The sequence below is a fragment of the Sinohyriopsis cumingii genome, chromosome 17, assembly GCF_028554795.1.
Source record: "Sinohyriopsis cumingii isolate HCF-2022 chromosome 17, ASM2855479v2, whole genome shotgun sequence".
Classification (NCBI taxonomy): Eukaryota; Metazoa; Mollusca; class Bivalvia; order Unionida; family Unionidae; genus Sinohyriopsis; species Sinohyriopsis cumingii.
The window spans coordinates 29,356,696-29,376,862 of NC_142977.1; the positions used below are offsets into that span (position 1 = coordinate 29,356,696).

The 20,167-nt window shown below is 34.1% G+C and overlaps 1 protein-coding gene across 1 annotated transcript in view; it reads left to right on the plus strand.

Moving 5' to 3' along the window:
* Nucleotides 1–20,167, plus strand: part of LOC149778337 (protein SCAI-like) — a 121,231-nt gene that overhangs the window by 57,456 nt on the left and 43,608 nt on the right. The window contains exons 5-8 of the mRNA XM_089939150.1: nucleotides 9,151–9,255; nucleotides 10,304–10,400; nucleotides 12,414–12,512; nucleotides 18,703–18,855. Coding sequence (XP_089795276.1) covers nucleotides 9,151–9,255; nucleotides 10,304–10,400; nucleotides 12,414–12,512; nucleotides 18,703–18,855 — 454 coding nt within the window. The remainder of the gene's footprint in view (nucleotides 1–9,150; nucleotides 9,256–10,303; nucleotides 10,401–12,413; nucleotides 12,513–18,702; nucleotides 18,856–20,167) is intronic.

Below are 20,167 nucleotides of genomic sequence, written 5' to 3' on the forward strand. Positions count from 1 at the left end.
TCACAGTGAGTAGGGTACAGGGATGCTTTTCCATGCACCATATTGTTTATTGTTCACTGCTGCATGTCTGTTTTACAAGTGAATGAGCAGATAAAGCTTAGCATTCCATTTGCTACTTTGGTATGGTCTAATTTGGTACAAATCATTGGCATTGACAGGTTCGGTGACTGCATATTTTCTTTTGAATAAAAAAATCCCCAATATGGTAAGAGGTTAAACATTTGGGTCAGTCAAGTAACCTGAACATACCATATTTTTTTCTTTTGGCTTAAATGAACTGAAATGATGAATACATTTTAATGTATGGGCTTGAATATCTGCATTTTAAACTTTATGTTAAACCAAGATCAGATACTTTATTCTTTACTGTTTAATATTTTTCACTACTTTAAAGCTGTGAAATTCTAGCAACCACCGTCAGTGTGATCATATCACAACCACCAATTATAGTAGTACATTTTATATTTGAATGAAATGACTGCTCCAGTGGCCTAAGTGGTTAGAGCATTTATCTCGGATGTGTGAGGTCATGGGTTTTGAACCCTGGCCAAGTCATACCAAAGACTTATTTTAAAAAATGGTATTCAGAAATAGCCCCCCAAATGTCTTTCCTACGCACATTTCCGGCAAAAACGACAAAAACCGCTGGGGCCGAATGAGTTAAGAGGCTAGTGCTATGACTGGTTGGCCTTGTGTCTGGATAATCTTGATGGGTGTGACACGATGTTACATGTCTGCAGCATGATGCCCCAGTGCTAGACATCACTATAAACTGCCCCACTGCAGACATCATAGCAATATGAATGAAAAATTGTTGAAGCTACATTAAAAATCCAAACCACACACACCTTTGAAGGAAATGAAATTAGAAATAAATTTACTGACAGCTATTCAACAGATATATTTTTGTTAATATAAATTCTGTATTGTCGTGAACTTCATAATATTTAGATTTGATTAAAGCATAATTCTGAGATAAAAAGAAATTTGTATTTGGATATTTTTAAACCTAACTTTAAGTCAGAAATATATTTGTTCTCACTTGCATAAGCATAGTGATACATAGGTATCAGTTTTCAGATATAACCATCAGTTTGTCATTGTTGAAATTTTGTGTTTACGTTTTGCAAGTCAGGTAATAGGGATGGTGGTGTAATCATTATACAGACATTTGAAAGAGCCCACTTTTCGAAAGCATGCATTAACTCAAGCTCAAACTAGTCAGTATGGCCATTAATGTGCTGATGTGCCTTATTCACTAATGCATACAAACATAATTTTCAAATCCTGGAGATTTTGCTTAATTGATAAATTTGCTCAAGTGGCTTTCATAAAATTTGCTTAATTCAAGCTGAAGTAGTTTGAAATTCTCTGTTGAGAATTTGGTTAATATTTTTTTCTGTGATGTAAGTAGCTTTCCTTGTGTCTGCATTGCTACAGTTATTATTTTGCAAAGTCTTTCACTTCTTAGACCCTTGTAGCCAGTAATTGTTGCAAAGAAGATGGTTGTTATGTTATGCTATCTATCTGTCCCAGCATGATCCCTCTGTCCATTTCATATTCACACATACACGCAAGTTCTCCCCATCTAATGTGCAATTTTGACACTTTGGGTAATGAATAAATCATGTTAATTTTGGAGCAAAAAGTTCAAGGTCATTGTGAATGAAAGAAAGAAAATGGTTTCTGTTAAATAATATTAGTTTTACAGTACCACCCAGGAGCAAGCTTTGTGGATGGCTTGCACTTGGGATAAGGAAAAACAGTTATCACTGTTAGGGTCAAAAAGGTCAATGTCCACGGTTTCTATGACTGAGCAACGAAGAATGTTTTCACACAATTATAGTGTTAAATTGCAGACCTGGACCATGTACCTTAACCCAAAATTGTGGATACTATCATAGGGTCAAAAGCTCATAGGTCAAATTCACTTTAACCGGCACTTCATCAGTTGCCAAAATTTATAAATGTGTACAAAGTTCACAATGACAGAAATAATGCCATTTAGCTGAAACAGAAACTAAGTCTCCCAGGCTCACCATCTACTGGTACCCCTTAGGCATACTGAACTGCTGACTCCTTTAATATGTGCTCCAGTGTCCTAAGTGGTTAAAGTGTCTGCCTCGGATGCGGGAGGTCCAGGGTGCGAACCCCAGTTGAGTCATACCAAAGACTTACAAAAATTGTTATACAGCTGCCTCACTTGGTGCTCTGCATTAAGAGGTTAGTGTTAGAACTAGTCAGCCTAGTGTCAGGATAATGTGACTGGATGGGACATCATGCTACATGTCAGCGGCATGATGCCCTAGTGCTAGACATCACTATAAGCTGTCACACTGAAGACATCATAGTGATATGACTGAAAATTATTAAAGCTATATTAAAAGTCCAAAACACACACACACACATACACACTCCTAGTTCTAATTATACATAGTGCCTGCTTACATTTTAGATAATAACATAATGACATTGCCTTGCAAACTGTATTAATACTACATTTATTTTGCACAGTGAATCTAAGTAGTATTTTTCAGTACTGTGTTATCAGAATATAAAGACACATTCATGTCCTAATTTCTGTTGCATTATTGTAATATATTTATTATAAACAATGAAGGTCAGTGATCAATGCAGTGCAAGAAATACAAACAGAATTAATATCAAAATCGAGTTCTTATGTGACTGAAGTGAAGCAAAATCAGACAAGTTCTGATGGTTAACCATTGCTCTAGTTTCTCATTATCAAAATGTATTTCTTCTACCATCCATCACTGTATTATAAAGGGGTAAATGAAACTTCTACCATCCATCACAGCATTATAGAGGGGTAATTGAAACTTCTACCATCCATCACAGCATTATAGAGGGGTAATTGAAACTTCTACCATCCATCACAGCATTATAGAGTGGTAACTGAAACTTTTACCATCCATCACAGCATTTTAGAGTGGTAATTGAAACTTGAGACAGCTTCTGATGCTGCGTCTACATGCAAGAGCAAAAATTATTGCTTTAAAAATCGTTTTAAGATTTTATATTTATATTTTAATTTCAACTCCTTTTTATGTTAAATATCAGAATAGTGTCGTGGGTTGCAAAAAGTATCCCAGATACATGTAGGTTGACACTTGCACTGCTCATATATGCAAGCTAACAATATTGTGCGACAGAAGCCATCAGCATCAGGTTTGTTTCCTTTGCCACTTGAGTGTTAATTTCATGTACGAACTTAAAACCTAAAAGCACAACAGCAACTCTTCTGCAGGTTTCTTTTATTTGCCATTATGTTGACAATAAACACTGTACTCGGGAATAAATGAATCATATTGTATAACCATAGGCTATTCCATTGTTGATTCTCATAACAGAAAAATTAGAGATAAAAGAAAAACTAATCAATACAGTTAAAATCAAAATTTGCATGTATCTGTATATTGGCTTCCATTCCTTTTATCAGACTAAATAGTTGTTTGAAATGGACATTAGTCTTGCTCTGAACTTCTTAAAAATATGCAATTTGACCTTTTGCTATTCATAAACTATGGCTCCCTTTATATTGAACTACTATGTATCAAAATTATGCAAAATTCCAAACTTACTTGTGTTACATGTTTAGGCTTTAATCAACAGTAACAAGAAAAGAGTGAAGACAACAAACTTTGTAAAATTTAACAAATAATTTGTTTTCCTAGAAAAACAAGGTAAAAATGTAAAAAGAACTTATGGTTTTTAAGAATCAAATCAAACATAATCCAAGAATAATCCAAGATTTAAAAAATACAAGTCCTAATAATAAAATGTTCTAATGAATTTGAGTTCGAGTCCCGATGAAAATCCAAAATGGAAGGTGATGACGTATGCTATAGCCAGTGTAGTACAGTCCTACCTGTTTATGTCAACATCCTTGGGCCCGAGGAAATATTGTCGACATAGGCAGATGTCAAGATAAGTGGGGGGGGTCTGAAAAATTAGATACAAGTTAAATTCATCAGTAAGGGGAGACCTGTTGTCAGTGAGTAGCATTTACACTTTGAGAAAACAATGGAAATTTTGAGTACATGAAGACAACACCAGTGTGAAATACACTTTTATATTGACAAATTACATTTTGGTTAACTTTATGTAATAAAATCCACAATAAAATATTGCATCTGTCACATCCTGATATGAATAACATTCACTGCAGTATTCACTGTCGGCATTAGCACATGGTTGCATAGTTGTTATTTACATGCTTCAAGTACATGTACTTAAATTGTCCTAGATTTTGGTCAGTCTGTTCCCATCTTATTGAAGCTACCAAAGGGATGGGGGTATTCACAGGGAAATGAAAACCTGTCAATAATTTGGTTTATTAATAAACAGTACATGTATTTAGTTACAGAAGTCATTGTGAAAAGTACATAAAAGCGAATAAGAGATATGCATGCGGCTAATATGATTAATGAAGGCATAATATTGTATACATTGACACATGCTAATGAAGTATTAAAAGAAAATGATTCTTACAATATAATATTGTAACAATGTCAGCTCAAGTGTCATACATTTAAAATAGATCCCAGAGATAACAAGTTATGAATTCTCTCAAAATACAAATACATGTAGCAGTAAAAGATTTTAATGACAAATACATATTGTTGAATAAAGTACAGGTCGGATCTGGCTGCTTGCTGACATAAATGATTAGGAGGAAAATTAAAGCCTGGCGGCAAGATCAACTAATAGTTAAACAAAGTATGGGTCAGAACTGGTAGCTTGTCGACATAAATGATTAGAAAACAAAGGATTTGTTCAAGCTGGGACCAGGGGCTTCTGTCAACATGTACATTTATTTTTTATCTTGACATTGACATAAGCATGACAATTTTTGTAGTAATAGTAGACCAAGGGACTGGGACTTTGTTTTTTGTTGAAATAGGCGGCTTGTCGACATAAGTGATGTCGATATAAGTGGGTAGGACTGTATTGATGTGTAAACAATTCTTTGTTGATCCACAGAGAATAATATTCCGTGGTTTAAATTCCGAATAAAATTTCAGTAAATGTGTTTGTCCAAGAATTATATATAAGCACTGATGTATTTCCAGGAAAAAGAATTAATAATTCCATAAAATAAAATTTCAACTCAACCGGTCACAACAAAAACACAAATTTCAATTCAACTGGTGACAACAAAACACCTTTCAGTGATAAAGGTAAAATGCCCAACTGAGTAAATTCTCTATTGAAAAAGGTTATACAGTCTAAGATGCAAAAAATAGATAACCATATGAGGGTCACGTGATCACTTTCTAGAAACAGATCAAAGCTTCAGATGCTTAAAAACATGTACTCCCTGTCAGCCTTGATTTCACTTTTTTCAATCTCACATTATGAATGAATAATACAAAAATAAAACAGTTGTTTACTTGATTCAAGTCAAGGTCAGAAACAAGGTCAGGTTTTAGATACAAAGTTATATTTTTAGGTGTTGATGACAAAACAGTCTGGTCAAAGTAATTTCTACTGCTCACATGGCCTAGTGGTTAGAGCATCCGCCACAGATGCAAAGGTCGTGGGATAAATCCCTGAGTCCTACCAAGACTTATAAAAATGGTACTAACAGCTGCTTTGCTTGGCACTCAGCATTAAGAGGTTGTTAGGACTGGTTGGCCTGGTGTCAGGATAATATGACTAAGTGGGACATCATGCTACATGTCTGCGACATAATGCCCCAGTACTAGACATAAACTGCCACACTGCAGACATCATAGTGATATGACTGAAAAATTGTTAAAGCTTTGTAAAAAAATTCAAATCACACACACACTCTCTTTAACTAATTTCTGGAATATATCAAATTCCAGTCAACAGAATTACATTACTATAACATGTAATGGAATAAAACAAAATTTTAAAATTTAAAACAGCAATTAAATTACATATACGTAACACTTGAAGCAGGATAAGAATATACTGATTTGTTAAAGGTTAATGCTGTAATTTAATTTTATTCCTGTGGATTAATATTACCAAGTAAACTTGAGAATCAGATGAATGATTTACTTGTTTCTGTTTGTTTTCCCATTGCATACTATGCATACATTGTACTACTGAAAAATTAGACATTCACTTTTTTTACTCGAGTTCCCCTCTCTCTAAAAATTTGAATCCAAATTACTACTGCACAAGTTATTGTTATCAGTTACACTTAACATCTTATACATTTTTTTGCTTAGCTTTCTTCAGTTTGCACTCTCCTTTTTTATACCAAGTTAAAAATATCTTTCTGCCATAAAGTTTTTAGTGATTCCATATTTGTTTTGAAGAATTTTTCTCCATTTTGAGTTTCAAAACTACCTCTGAAATGCTTATTAATGTTAACCTAAGTTTACTCTGTTTTACTCTGTGATGCATGATATGTAAGTTTCAGAATTCAGATATAAAATATTGACTGATTACATTAAAAAACAAGATATTTTCCAGCCAGTGGGTGCGAACTCATGGCCTCATGGCTCCAATTTTAAGTGTGTGTGGATGTGTGTGTCACACACTTTACCCACTTGGCCACAGTCTATAGCTGCAAAGCAATTTACCAAGTACAGACACATGCCAAACACTACAAATACATGTTCTCAGTAACCAAATGTGCAACTACTCAAAATTAAGAAACTACGTAGTTTAATATGTGCATCAAAATAATTATAAGAAATAGATAGTCATATATTTAGGTTTTTGAAACATCATTTTATATAATTTATATTTTTTTCCATGATAATAAAAATTATTTTTATATTTTCCCCTTATGAAAATAAGCAAATATTAGGATACATGTGGAGACAATACACACATACAGAATCCCCTACATTTATTAGGAATAATAATCTCTGGACATTGGCGAATTTACAGTTTTCCACATTAATTTCAACAGTAAGCTTAGTTCAAATGCATTATGAACATTTATTAAACTTAATGTTGCTATTGGTGGGACCATAAATGGGACTATGTGTACAACGTGCAATATAAAATGGTTTTGCACTAGACAAACACACCTATACCAGTCTGAAATTGACATCATCTGTTGGTGCTAAATCTTGTCAATATTTTATCGGTGTTAGCTACGTACAGTGTACCTTGATGAATTTCATCATTTGCTGAAACCAAATCTTTATTTGGGAGAAGTCATTTAATTTTATTGGGTGGGGGCAAATTAAATGCTTACAAAACAGTTTGTAATATAAAAAAGTAATGATTCCAGTTCCTTATTTTTCTTTAAGCAAATTTATCTTGTGGTGAAAGGGAAAAAAATAAATGGGTTGGAAAGATCATTATTGCCCATTAAAAGATCAGTCCCTTACAGTACACATTCAGTCAGAATTGAACTAGTTCAAAGTTGTGCATATTCAGCTTCATGATGGTGCCATTACTGCGTAAAGAATAAACACATGGTTCACATTTCATAATAAATTCAGGAATAAGCACATGGTTCACATTTCATAATAAATTCAGGAATAAACGTGGTTCACATTTCATTATAAATTCAGGAATAAACATGTGGTTCACATTTCATTATAAATCGTTGGTTTATTTTTAAACAGAAGTGGATGTACATGTAAATTTGGAATTGTCCATATCTCAGAGGATTTCTTTTCGTCTGTAACAGTAGGATAATATTTTGCCTTTTAAGAAAACTCAACAGGGTGTTTTTCTCATAAAGTTGGAGTTTAAATTTGATCAGATTTCTTTGAATAAAGTAAAAGCATAAATTTTTTTGGAAAATGAAGTCTATCAACCATTTGTAAATATACATGTACTGAATATACAAGACTTTAGAAATTATTTTGTTGTTTAAATATATGATTGAAATAATGATGAGTAATTCTTAAAATGGTATCTGGTTGTAAATCACTTTTGACATTTTGGTCTTTCCATGGGTGGTCTTCATTTATTGGCTGTTCAGACATCTATCATTAATGGTGCTGTTCTCATCAGCATGTCTGCTGTGGTGCAATGATAGATAACCTTTAGGTATTTATTGCTCACTGCAGAGCGATAAGGTGGAGTAAAAGTTGATGGGATTAAGTTTCCCACCGCGATGCGTGGGGTTTTGAAAAATCATGTGAGCTGTTCAGTACTACTACCATGCAATACCATCACTACCACTTATCCACCTTTGGAAGAAAAAGAGATGATGTAGTTTTGTTAGCTTTTTTTATATTTTGAAAGCCAAAGATTGACAGAATTAAGACTTGCGAGAATATAGATGATAAAATGTGAATGAAACAGTTTAGTTACTCTTACAAATTCAAATCCTTTGAACCAAACAAAATGGAAGATATTGTGAACTTATTTATCTTTTATTCTACCAGACTTTTAGAATCTATGAAAATTTATTGAATGAAACATAAGAAAAAAGACTTTTAAATTAGGTTTAAAAATTATCCCTTGTAATAACATTTCATGAAAAAACTTGAGCCTTTTTAATGGCATGAAAGATCTGTAAATGCACATGTTGCTATCTCTGTTTGAAATGTTTTGAGTTTATATTGTTTTTTTTTAAATAAAATTTGGATTAGCGTATAAAAGTTTTGATCTTCCAAATGGTCTATATGTACATGAGAGAATGGTCTGTGTGGGATAAAGAGAAAGAAAACTGGCAAGAAATAAGGTCATATTTTGCATTTTTATTCAATGTAATTGTGTACATTTTACACAAATTTCACTTTTAAATTTTCATGTAGAAAGGAAGCAGTTAAAAAAGAATCATCCTGTTTTATTAAATTGTCAGTGTATTTCTATTACTAGGAAGTAATATGGCTGACAAAAATATAATCAAGTTAGACTTTGTAGTGAGAACGATTGTATTGAAAGCTTCTACCACTATAATTTGATGATCGTTTTTGAAAACTCCCAAATGGCTACTTTTAAAACAGTACATAAACAATGCAAGGTTTGATTTTTGGGAGACAGTTTGCCAGAGAAAATTTGGTTTAAACGAGCATAAAATAGTGCATCAGGACAAAAGCATTTGTAAATGGAAACAACATTTTGAAGGAAAACTTTAATTAAATGTGGGAAAGTACAAACTTAAGAATCCCCCTCCATCTTCTTTTGTGTTTCAAGTTCTGTTGAACATAATTGTGTAAATTTCATATCAATTTCAAGTACACTGGTATTGCGGACAGATGCCAACGGGAAAACTGTGGGACCTATACGTGTACAAAATAGCTCAGATTCCATGACAATATCTGCAACTGCAAGAGTTGTCAGGTACTAGTATAAAATTGTCATTTTGTACATTCTTTCTCTCACTCTCTTCATCTTTATTGACATTTCACAAAGCAGACCACATATTATGTCACAAAACTGAATTTGCAATTATTTGTGTTACTGAATTTGATAAAATTAATACTTGTAATTTCATTGCAAATATTCACTACATTGTCATTATTAGCACTACCCTCCACTTTTTACTGCTTCTGCTTTCAAAACTGGATGTGTTATATTGACAGAGTACAGCAGTCCTTAAATCTTGCCAGTTTTCATTCAGTATCACAATATCAATTCTTACATCTTTAATCTCAAGAATTTCCTTGTTGAGACTGTCCTTTTTTGGAAGTATTTGGAGAGAAAACATTGATGAGGAATCACAAAATGGGACAGTTGACAATTTTTAAATCAAAGTGAGATTGGATGACAACAGACTCAGATATCTGAGCCAGAAACTTCAATTTTGTTCTTTTCTGTGAAAGCCATTTTGAGTAAATTTTAGAACTGAGGTGCTTTTTGAGCAAAAATCTCATTTGAGTTTGTGACTTTTATTTAAGTGGGGCCATGTGCAGCTTTTACGGAACTGTCAACTCAAGTACATACTCAACTCAAAAGTTTAACCCCACTTTAAAGTTTAATATATCCGATAGTTAAATTTAAGTTCAGTTTATTAATATTTGATGCTGAGTCTTGAGCAAGCCTGGCTGGAAGACATTTTCACACCTTAAACTGCCATTATCCCTCAAAATTTATTAAATCCCTATACATGTATCATGATCATTATAGGATGACAGAGGTGGATATAATGTCCCTTTGACAGCTCAGCAAGGTGTAACACTGCATGCTAAGTCCTCAAATAGCTACCATTTTTCAAAAAGTAAGTCTACCACAGTTATCTTATCACATTTTAATCAGCATGCAAAATTTTGGATAGAGGTTTTGTTTAGAGCTGAGACATTCTATGAAAGTGGGACTTGGTTCGGTGGAACACTTGCTTACTTTTCAGGTACAAGATTTGTCACAGTCTATATGCTCTTTATACTTCCAGGCCTGACTTGATGGTGAAGAAACTGAGGTATTACGCAAGGTTCATTGTAGTGTGTTTGTTACTGAAGAAAATGAAACTTGTTAGAGATCTTGTAAGGGTGAGTAGACTATACATACTGGATTTTATTTACATACCACTTGCAAAGTTTTTTATTACTGAATTTTTTAAAATATTTTACAAATGCAATACTTCAAAAAAGTTAGCATTGCATTTTGCATCATACAACAGAAACCACAATGGCTATTAGTGCCTGAAACCAGATGAAATTATTTTGTTCCTCGCCTTGTCGATTTAGTTAAGTATTTTGTCATTTCTTGAAGATAAATTCTAGTAGATTTAGTTCACCTTAGCTTTACGATCTGTCAGTAAAGTTTCTTTCTGCAGCATAATTCTTACGATTTAGGGTATTTCGGCCTAACTTTGTATACATGTCAAGCATAGTGTGTATATGTGCTCCTTAGAAGTACCAGCATTCACTATTGTTTTGTCACTGTGAAAATAGTAAGCCTAAGTAGTACTCTTTACCTCCTGCTAACGCATATATGCGACCGTAAAAATAGCCTTGTAATCCCAGAGACGCATACAAGCTGCTAATAATACTCTCTGTCCCGGCTGGCTCATACATGCATTTCTGGCCAAGGGTTGGGAAACCCCAGATACGCATATACACGTTTCATATTAAAGCTTTGTATTGGATGAAATTACAAACATCCGTTCTCTTTTATAATGTTTAGCCAATGAAAAAAGTCCTTACATAAAATGATGAACGTATTTTATTAGTAGTTTTACAGCATATAAGCGGTAAATTCTATTGAAAACGAGGTCAGTGATGACAGTAAAACAAAATGTCAACATTCATATATTCTGACGACGATTCTGATGGAAGTTTTGAAGGATTTGAAAGTGATGATATTGATTTTAACCAGATTCAAGATGAAGGATTGGACATTAGTATAAGTCCTGTTTCGACACCTGACATTTCAGATTTATCTGAAAAGCGAGACAATCAAATCTGGTCGGAACATGTGAGACCGGTAAATGTGGACAACTTTACAGCAGTTTCAGGGCCAGCATTTATTTTATAAGAAAATGCAAGGGAGATAGATTTCTTTTTACGTGCTTCAGGCAGTATCATAAAAAATTACCAAATCTGTAATAAAATAGTGGACACATTGGTGTGCAAAGTAGTGGTGAGAAAAGTAATCTAATATACATTATAAACACAGATATATTGAGGTATATTTTTTATTATAAATATGTGAATATAAACCATGATTCCTGTGGATTATATGTACTTGTTGGTGGAAATGAGTGGAACAAAACATTGGTAAGTGTTTAAAATTTTATTTTTCATTAAATTACATAGTTTGCATGGGACAAAATTGATACAGAGAATGTAAATAACTCAAGAAGCTCTCACTCAGGCAGCTATTATGATGCTCTGGGGTTCAGCCTACAAACAGCTGCTAGAAGGCAGGCTGCTTATCAGGCTTAGTAGCCAGGGCAGCAAGTACTTGCAGATGGTAAAGAGTTAAGGGTACTAGGCCAAGCACAAATAGCATATACCTGACAGGGCTTGACCATGTGTATTAGGCTAAGCATAAGTAGTATATCAGTTGACAGTGCTGGACCAAGAGTATGAGGCTAGGCAAAAGTAGTATATAAATTGACAGTGTTGGACCAAGAGTATGAGGCTAGGCAAAAGTAGTATATAAATTGACAGTGTTGGACCAAGAGTATGAGGCTAGGCAAAAGTAGTATATAAATTGACAGTGTTGGACCAAGAGTATGAGGCTAGGCAAAAGTAGTATATAAATTGACAGTGTTGGACCAAGAGTATGAGGCTAGGCAAAAGTAGTATATAAATTGACAGTGTTGGACCAAGACTACAAAGCTGAACACAAGTAATATATAAACTGACCATGCAGGACCAAGTGTATGAGGCTAAGCACAAGTAGTATATAAATTGACATGTACTAAGATTATACTGCAAAAATTTCATTAAAACAACTTTCCTTTTGTTGGCTGGGCATAATGTATCATTTGAAGTTCCTGTTTCTTCTTTATCTTAATAGATTTTGAACTTAAGATGGTTTGTGTATAATTTCAGGAACTTGCTAAGCAAATAGATGATTACACCTCGACATATGAACCTGAGGATCAGATGGAGTGGAACCTAGTGCTGGGAGAAATTAAAGCATTTATTGAAGTTGGTCACTACTATTTAAATATTATTTACAAATACATCATAAAAATAATAATCTCATGTAGCAGTTCATAGAATATTGATGCATCATGTATTCAGTAGAATCCTACAGTACACATAACAAGGTCCTAGAGTGTTGACACATCATCAGTGGAATCATTCATCATGAATAGTAATGTCAGAGTATTGTGATCGACAGAATCATACATCACACATTGCAATGCCATAGAGCATTGACACATTATTTGGTCAGTAAAATCTTAAACATATGTTAATTTGACACATAAAAAAGATTATGATACTGGTTAAATAATTCTTCTCCAGAAGAGTATATTCAGCTATTTTGTCCCCATCAGAAAGCACATCCCATCTCCAATGTCAACTTTTCATTTCAAAATTGGTTGCCTTCTACTTGTTTCAAGAATTTTAGAGATTTTGCTTTAAAAAAATAAAAAGTGATTGAAAATTTTATTTTCGAGTCATTTATTTATTTTATGTTCTGTGATGATTGGAACTACTGTTTGATTTTCTGTCACATGCTAGCAATTCTACTAGTATTGTAATCCATGTGAAGTAACTGGATATCATGGATAGCGCCCCTTTGACATCATGTCATTAACACTCTTTGACTTCCATAAGTTTAATTGTCACACTGGGTCCTGGACAAGACATTTTGTCATAGTTTGAACATGCATGTTTAAAATATGGGCTAGGCCTACCTAGACAATCCAGAAGGGCTCAGTCCCAGCATGGTTCATCTTAGATGATTCAGTTCGGCAGATAGGCCTGCTGGCTGACAATATTGATTGCAGTTTATTTTAAAGGAATGAATTATATCAGATTATTGAAGCTAGAAAAGTTTTAAAAGTGAGAATTTTAGCTGATGCAGCTGACTGAAATTGAGCTCTGAATTGAGTTGGTCATGCATATAATTAGAACCAAATTAATGTCATTTTGAAAGCTCGAAAATATGTTACACTGGAAATGTATGTCAACATTTTTACCAATCTTGGCATACCATATAACAAATTTGTAACTTTTCAAACAGTAGATATGTAATTTTAATAGGTATGATCAGCAGCGTTAGAGGTGTAAACTTCTGGACTATTCAGTTGGCGATGTTAGCACCAATCTATGGGCTTACAACACTTATTGACCCCTCCTTATTCTTGAGGAGTGTTTTAAAGTATTTTCTAGATAGTTTATTTACTATTCAGTTTACAGGTAGAAAAATTAGTGCTTTTGAAACAATAAATAGTGCCACGGATTTATATTATTTGATTCACCTGAATTTTGTTTCCTTTTTGGAGTAAATCAGTGCAAAGTGAATTCTAATGTATAGTTAGGGACAATTTACTGCCAAACTATTCTAGATAGAAAAAACATGGGGATATATGTTTTATCAATTTTCTGAATTCACTTGAAGAAATGTAGGGAAATTAAACATTTATTTAATTTTGGGCACTGTAAAAGTTGCTTATATTTTTGACATGTTTGCAAATCTCAAAGTCCAGAAAATTGTGACATGCTATTTTTAGAATTATAGAATGTTATGTATATAGTGAACTATGGCCATTTCCTCCTCTTTCTCATTTTTGTACTTCTCTCCCCTTATTTTTGTAACAAGTGGGTCCCCCCCACCATTAGATAAAATCCTGGCAGCATATCTGAAGTGAAAGCAGAGTGCATCTGGAGAAGAAAGTATAGAAGCTAAAGTGCAATGATTAATATCTGGTTTACAATGACTATCTTTTAAAATGTCATTTCCCTTTAATATTACATTTATTTTTGTATTGTATTTGTACCTGTTGTATTTAAATTTGTAACTGAAGCAGAACCCTTGATGCCATCGCTAGTCATTGAAAACGGGAAACTGGTCATTGAAAACTCATTTAATTTCAGCTCTCCAGATCTGTATGAACCCTGTAATATGAGCACACCTTTACAATTTTCTATTTTTATTTATTGTTGAATTGATACATTGATTGATACATGATATATGGCACAGCTGCTTGGTTGCTGCCATCAGTTAGACATATGGCAGCAATGCCCATCAAGTTTATTGCCTAATATACTACTATGCAACATTTCACTCTTAGTTGACTCTGCTGTCTTTGTAGAATGCCAAACAAGCAACTGGCAGCTAGAGGTAGGTAGTTAAAGCTTGGAGATTCATCATTTGCACCATTCAATATAGTGTCCTTAGCGGACCTTGAAAATCCTTGAAAAATGAATTTGTCCAACAAGGCCTTGAAAACACTTTGAAATTTGAAAATATTGTCTGGGTACCTTGAAAAGCCTTAATTTTCTTGAAACTGAAAGAAATTAATAAATAGTTTTCATTTTACAGATTTAAATAAAAAGGAAAAGGAAAATTAAAAACAAAAAAACCAAAACAAAACAATTTCTCACTAAGTTTGTGCCGGAACTGAAATTTCCACATCTGGCCACTGTGCAGTCGTCCATTTTGAACTTCCGATTGTACAAAGCCTGGATGTAGCCATGGTTTAAGTTAGAATCATTTGTACACTTTGAAATGTCTGGATGCGGATTCCGACTTCGGTGGCTAGACAAAGACAAGTCTAAAGTTCAGATTATGAGAGCTTTGCAAAATGTAAATTATGCCAGAAGTATATTGATTTGCATGCAATTGGAGAGAGTGCTTTTCAGTCACATGCAGCTTGAAAAAAAAAAACCCACCCATTGCAATTAATATGGCAAAATGCAAAGCCTTCAGCATGAAATTGTTTTTGCAAAAGAGGTATCTGTGATCAAAGAGATTAAAATTTTAAAATAGAAACTGAGTAAAGTCTTAATTATGAAATTAGTATCATCCGGTTCTATTTTTGATTGAGTGGAATAGGACAGAAAATAAGTGCAATGAACATGACAAATCAAAAAATATAGAATACAGCCAAGCTGAGAGAAATATGAATATAATATGACATAGTTTAAAATATCCATATGCTGTTTTTATATGTGATAACATAAATAAAACATATCTTTCTTTATGTTTGTTTTATGGGGGGTCAGTGAAGAAGAAAAGCATGTAATGAAAAAGACATTGAGACAATGACAGCTGCTGCTGATGACTATGCATTGAAGGGGCCCCGAGTGGCCGAGTGGTCTAAAGTGCTCTCTGTTACGGATCACTGCCATCTCACCTCTGTCTGCGTGGGTTCAAGTCTCGGATTCGACCAATGTGGGTATGTGAGAAAGCTTGCCAGTAGCTTCTCGAGGGTTGGTGGTTCTTTCTGGGGATTTCCCAGGTTCTTCCTCCACTGTTAATACTGGCCGCCATGTATAGCCTATCGTGTGCTGAAAAATGGCGTTAAACAACAACAACAACAACAACTATGCATTGAAAGCAGACTCATAGGAAAATTTCCTTTATCATCACATCAAATAGTTTGAGGAAAAGTGTTAAGGATAAAATCACTGAACTTGGAGCTCTTGAAAAACAGATTGATGAGAAGCTACAAGAACTGAAAAATTCATTCTAAAATATTTTGGACTTTGTAAGTAGTGTAGTGTAGACAGTAAAATGAACATTGTTCAGTGACTACATTATTCTAATGCCCAGATGTATGATGTTTAGTATTAATGGTAATGATATCAATGATCATACTATTGACTTCATGTTGTTGTTTTTTTATAATACATTTGCAAGAAATGTTCCTTAGTAGTAAGTATTAAGTTGTGTTTACATAGTTTCATTGATGTATCCTTTAAAATTAATGTAAGACCATTGAAAAACATGATTTTAAACCTGGAAAAACCTTGAAAAAACCTTAAATGTTTTGAAAGAAATATGCTAATAACCCTGTATATATGAATCCAAAATTATGGTTTAATCGGGTCAGATATGCGCATCAAAAGTAACCTAAAGAAATGATTGACATGGCCATGGTGGCTGAGTGATCAGAGTATTGGACATGCAAACAGTAGAGTCCAGGTTGAGATCCTACCATTTGGTCAGCATGGGTTGACTGCTGTGGTGTGTAATAGGGCAAGGCGTTTTACTCTTCTTGCTTGGGCACAGTATACTGTCATGTGCTGATGTGCTATAAAACACTGGAAACCAAACCATTGCCAGACTACAGCCCTAGTTTGGATAAACATAAAATTAGGACCTAAAATAGTGTTTTATGGCACAGAGCTTGAAAATGGACCTTATCAGAAATTGGCAAAGATAATGGGTAAAACTTGTGGAAGACGAAATGATTAAATTTTATTATAAAATATTTTAGAGCAGCAGAAATAAAGTGCATCAATTATGTCACCTGAATGGCAATTAAAGTGACCCATTCAGACACCGGTCAGTCAATGGAGCCATTTCTGACAGCATAAACAATCATGATCAGAAGTATGTATTAATGTTGGCAGGTATGCACTTATGTGTATTTTTTGCATGGCATATGTATTTGAAAGAGAAAAATAGGAAATGTGTGGGGCTACATAATTTAAATTTCATTGGCCAAGAAACAAAATTTGAATTGGTTTGATTTTTGTTGTTGTCATCTCAAGTGAAAATTGTCATTGATACCTGGGTTCTTTCAACTATTACAAGTTAGGTCATGTTCTTGAACCTACAGGGATTACTAATCCTAGTGTGCTCTTTAGCCGAGTCTGGCCTACAGGGATTACTAATCCTAGTGTGCTCTTTAGCTGAGTCTGGCCTACAGGGATTACTAATCCTAGTGTGCTCTTTAGCCGAGTCTGGCCTACAGGGATTACTAATCCTAGTGTGCTCTTTAGCTGAGTCTGGCCTACGGGGATTACTAATCCTAGTGTGCTCTTTAGCCGAGTCTGGCCTACAGGGATTACTAATCCTAGTGTGCTCTTCAGCTGAGTCTGGCCTACAGGGATTACTAATCCTAGTGTGCTCTTTAGCTGAGTCTGACCTACAGGGATTACTAATCATAGTGTTCTCTTTAGCTGAGTCTGGCCTACAGGGATTACTAATCATAGTGTGCTCTTTAGCTGAGTCTGGCCTACAGGGATTACTGATCCTAGTCTGCTTTTTAGCTGAGTCTGGCCTACAGGAATTACTAATCCTAGTGTGCTCTTTAGCCAAGTCTGGCCTACAGGGATTACTAATCCTAGTGTGCTCTTTAGCTGAGTCTGGCCTGAAAAAGGCTTGCAACAATTATACAACATCTGGTTGAAATACTCTCTTATGCTGTCATTTCATGGTTTTAGCGCTTTAGCAATAATTTTTAATATTATGCCAGTTATGCATGCTTGTAACAGCTGATACACAAAAATAGAGCATTATTTTGCCTTCCAGTTTATCAAACCTATCATGCCATGCAAATTTCTTACAAGGTCCATTACAGTTGGTGTTTGTCATCTTGGTGATTAAGTTATTTCTGAGTTTATCTTTGGAAAAGGTTCTGTATAGAGCATGCTGGCAAATTATCAATTAAATAGAGGAACTTTATGAATGGTTATATATATATATATATATAGAGAGAGAGAGAGAGAGAGAGAGAGAGAGAGAGAGAGCTGTACATAAGAAATTCATAAATTGTGTATTTTATTATGTGGTTTGAAAGTAAAAGCTTTTTTCACAATTTTATTTGGTATTTATGATAAGAGATTCAGTTTTAATTATAAGATATCAATAATGCTGTTTAGAATGTTTCTGGCAGCTTAATGACAAAGACAGTTTGAAAGTTTGAATAAATCTCTCAATGTGAGTAAGTGTTCTCATACTTTTTAAGTTATGTACATGAACAGAATATCAGAATTTGTTACGATAACATAGTTTACATTGATTGATAATAAAACATGGCTCGTGCTTATGGAAAGTGTAATAGACTTGCCACATCACATGAATCACTTAAAATGAAAGAATTTTTTATAATCTGAATGCATTTAAAATGTTTAGATGCATATTTAGTCATTGTCAGTGTATAATACTGTATATACTTGTATCCTATAAGTCAAGTTCAACTGCAAACAATACAATCCCTGATACGCCATCAAAAATGCAGAGTTAAATCAGGGTCTGTGTTGCATTTTCTAGTGATTGCCTCAAACCAAATGCATAGACCCATATCTGTCTGTGCATAATATGACTTATCTGGACTTTTGTCAGAGTACATTTAGTATATAGATGCATACACTGCTATGCATTTATTTTATATTTATTCAAAATAGTTCACATTTCTTTTTTTTCTTCTTTCAGGCAGATAACCTGATTAATGTTGTAGATGTAGACTCTTCTTCAATTGTGCTGTCCTACCGTCTTACACCTTTGAACACCCCACCACTAGAAAAGGGAACACATGTATTTTTTACTCTTCAAGAAATCATCATCGTGGGCAACTGCCATGAACAGGTGGGCAGGATTTGCATCAAGAGATGAAGCAGAGAGCCCAATTAAAAAGTAGATGTCAGATGTTAAGTGGAAATCAGATAAAGGTCACAGTCTTCCCTAACTATAGGGGTGGAGTTTATCCCAATTTTGCTGTAGTTAACTCTCCCTGGATAGGGTTCCTTCATATTGTATATTAACACTCACACTTCATTAATGGCATTGCCAATTCTGCAAGACCTGCTAATGTTGCATGCCTTTCTGTTGTGTTGGAAATTGAAAATTGTAGCAGTTTAATCCACAGTATAATGTCATAAATGTTCATACCATTATGATGCACTGATTCTCAGTTGCATCGTAGAGGTGGCAGTATATAAGAAACCATGAACATCTACTTGGTTGCAACTAGGATTGTGAAGATTCCACTAAAATTGAGAATTTCGTTAACAATTGTTTATTATCTGGGGGCATAAATTAGCTCGAAATAAGGATTTGATGCAAAACTTCATGAAGCATGTGCATTTTATTTCCCAAATAGGTGGAATTAACACTCTTAGCTCCTGTACAGTGTTGCTGTTGTGGACTACCCTTTCACGTGGTCAAAGATTTATGGTAGCAGAGGAATGTTGAATTTGGTTGAACTATAAGGTCGAGTTTCTTTACCAAAAAAAAAATATTTAATAACATAGGCTGAAGTATTTAGACATTTGTTATTGTTAAGGAAATTGCAACCCAAGTTCAGCCAACTGTTGCATTCTTCAGGTACCACCACTCTTCAAAGTACTGAAACAGTGAAAAGATATTTTGAAAAATGCAACTGTTACATTTTGCCTGGATTCGCTTAAAAAGGATAGAAGTATCAAAGTAACTATAATATAAAGAAAGCAGTTAGACTCTTAAGCTGTGTGACAGTGTTAATATGAGCTGCCAACTATGTGAGATTTGTGTGAAAATCCAGTTTTCCTTTATACAGTGTTGGGATAGAGTTTAAGGCACTGATTACAGTAAGACATAAACTCCCACCCCTCTTCCCCATCATACATGTCATTATTGACATCTTATTTTGTCATATTACCATCACATAATGCGCCAAGAGATTGAAATCTGTACCTTTTTTTGTTGATAAATTTGAATGATCAGAAGTAGACACTAATGATGGTAATGTCATTGCATGATGACGTTGACTCAGTTCGTTGTTACATTTTCAATAAGAACGAGTCCCTTCTCGATTTATAGTTGGTTTGGTTTGGTATTTTATGGCACAGCAACACAACTGGTATTTAATACCAAGGCAGTTGGAGTAAAGTGCTTTGTCCAAGGATACATCATGGTAACT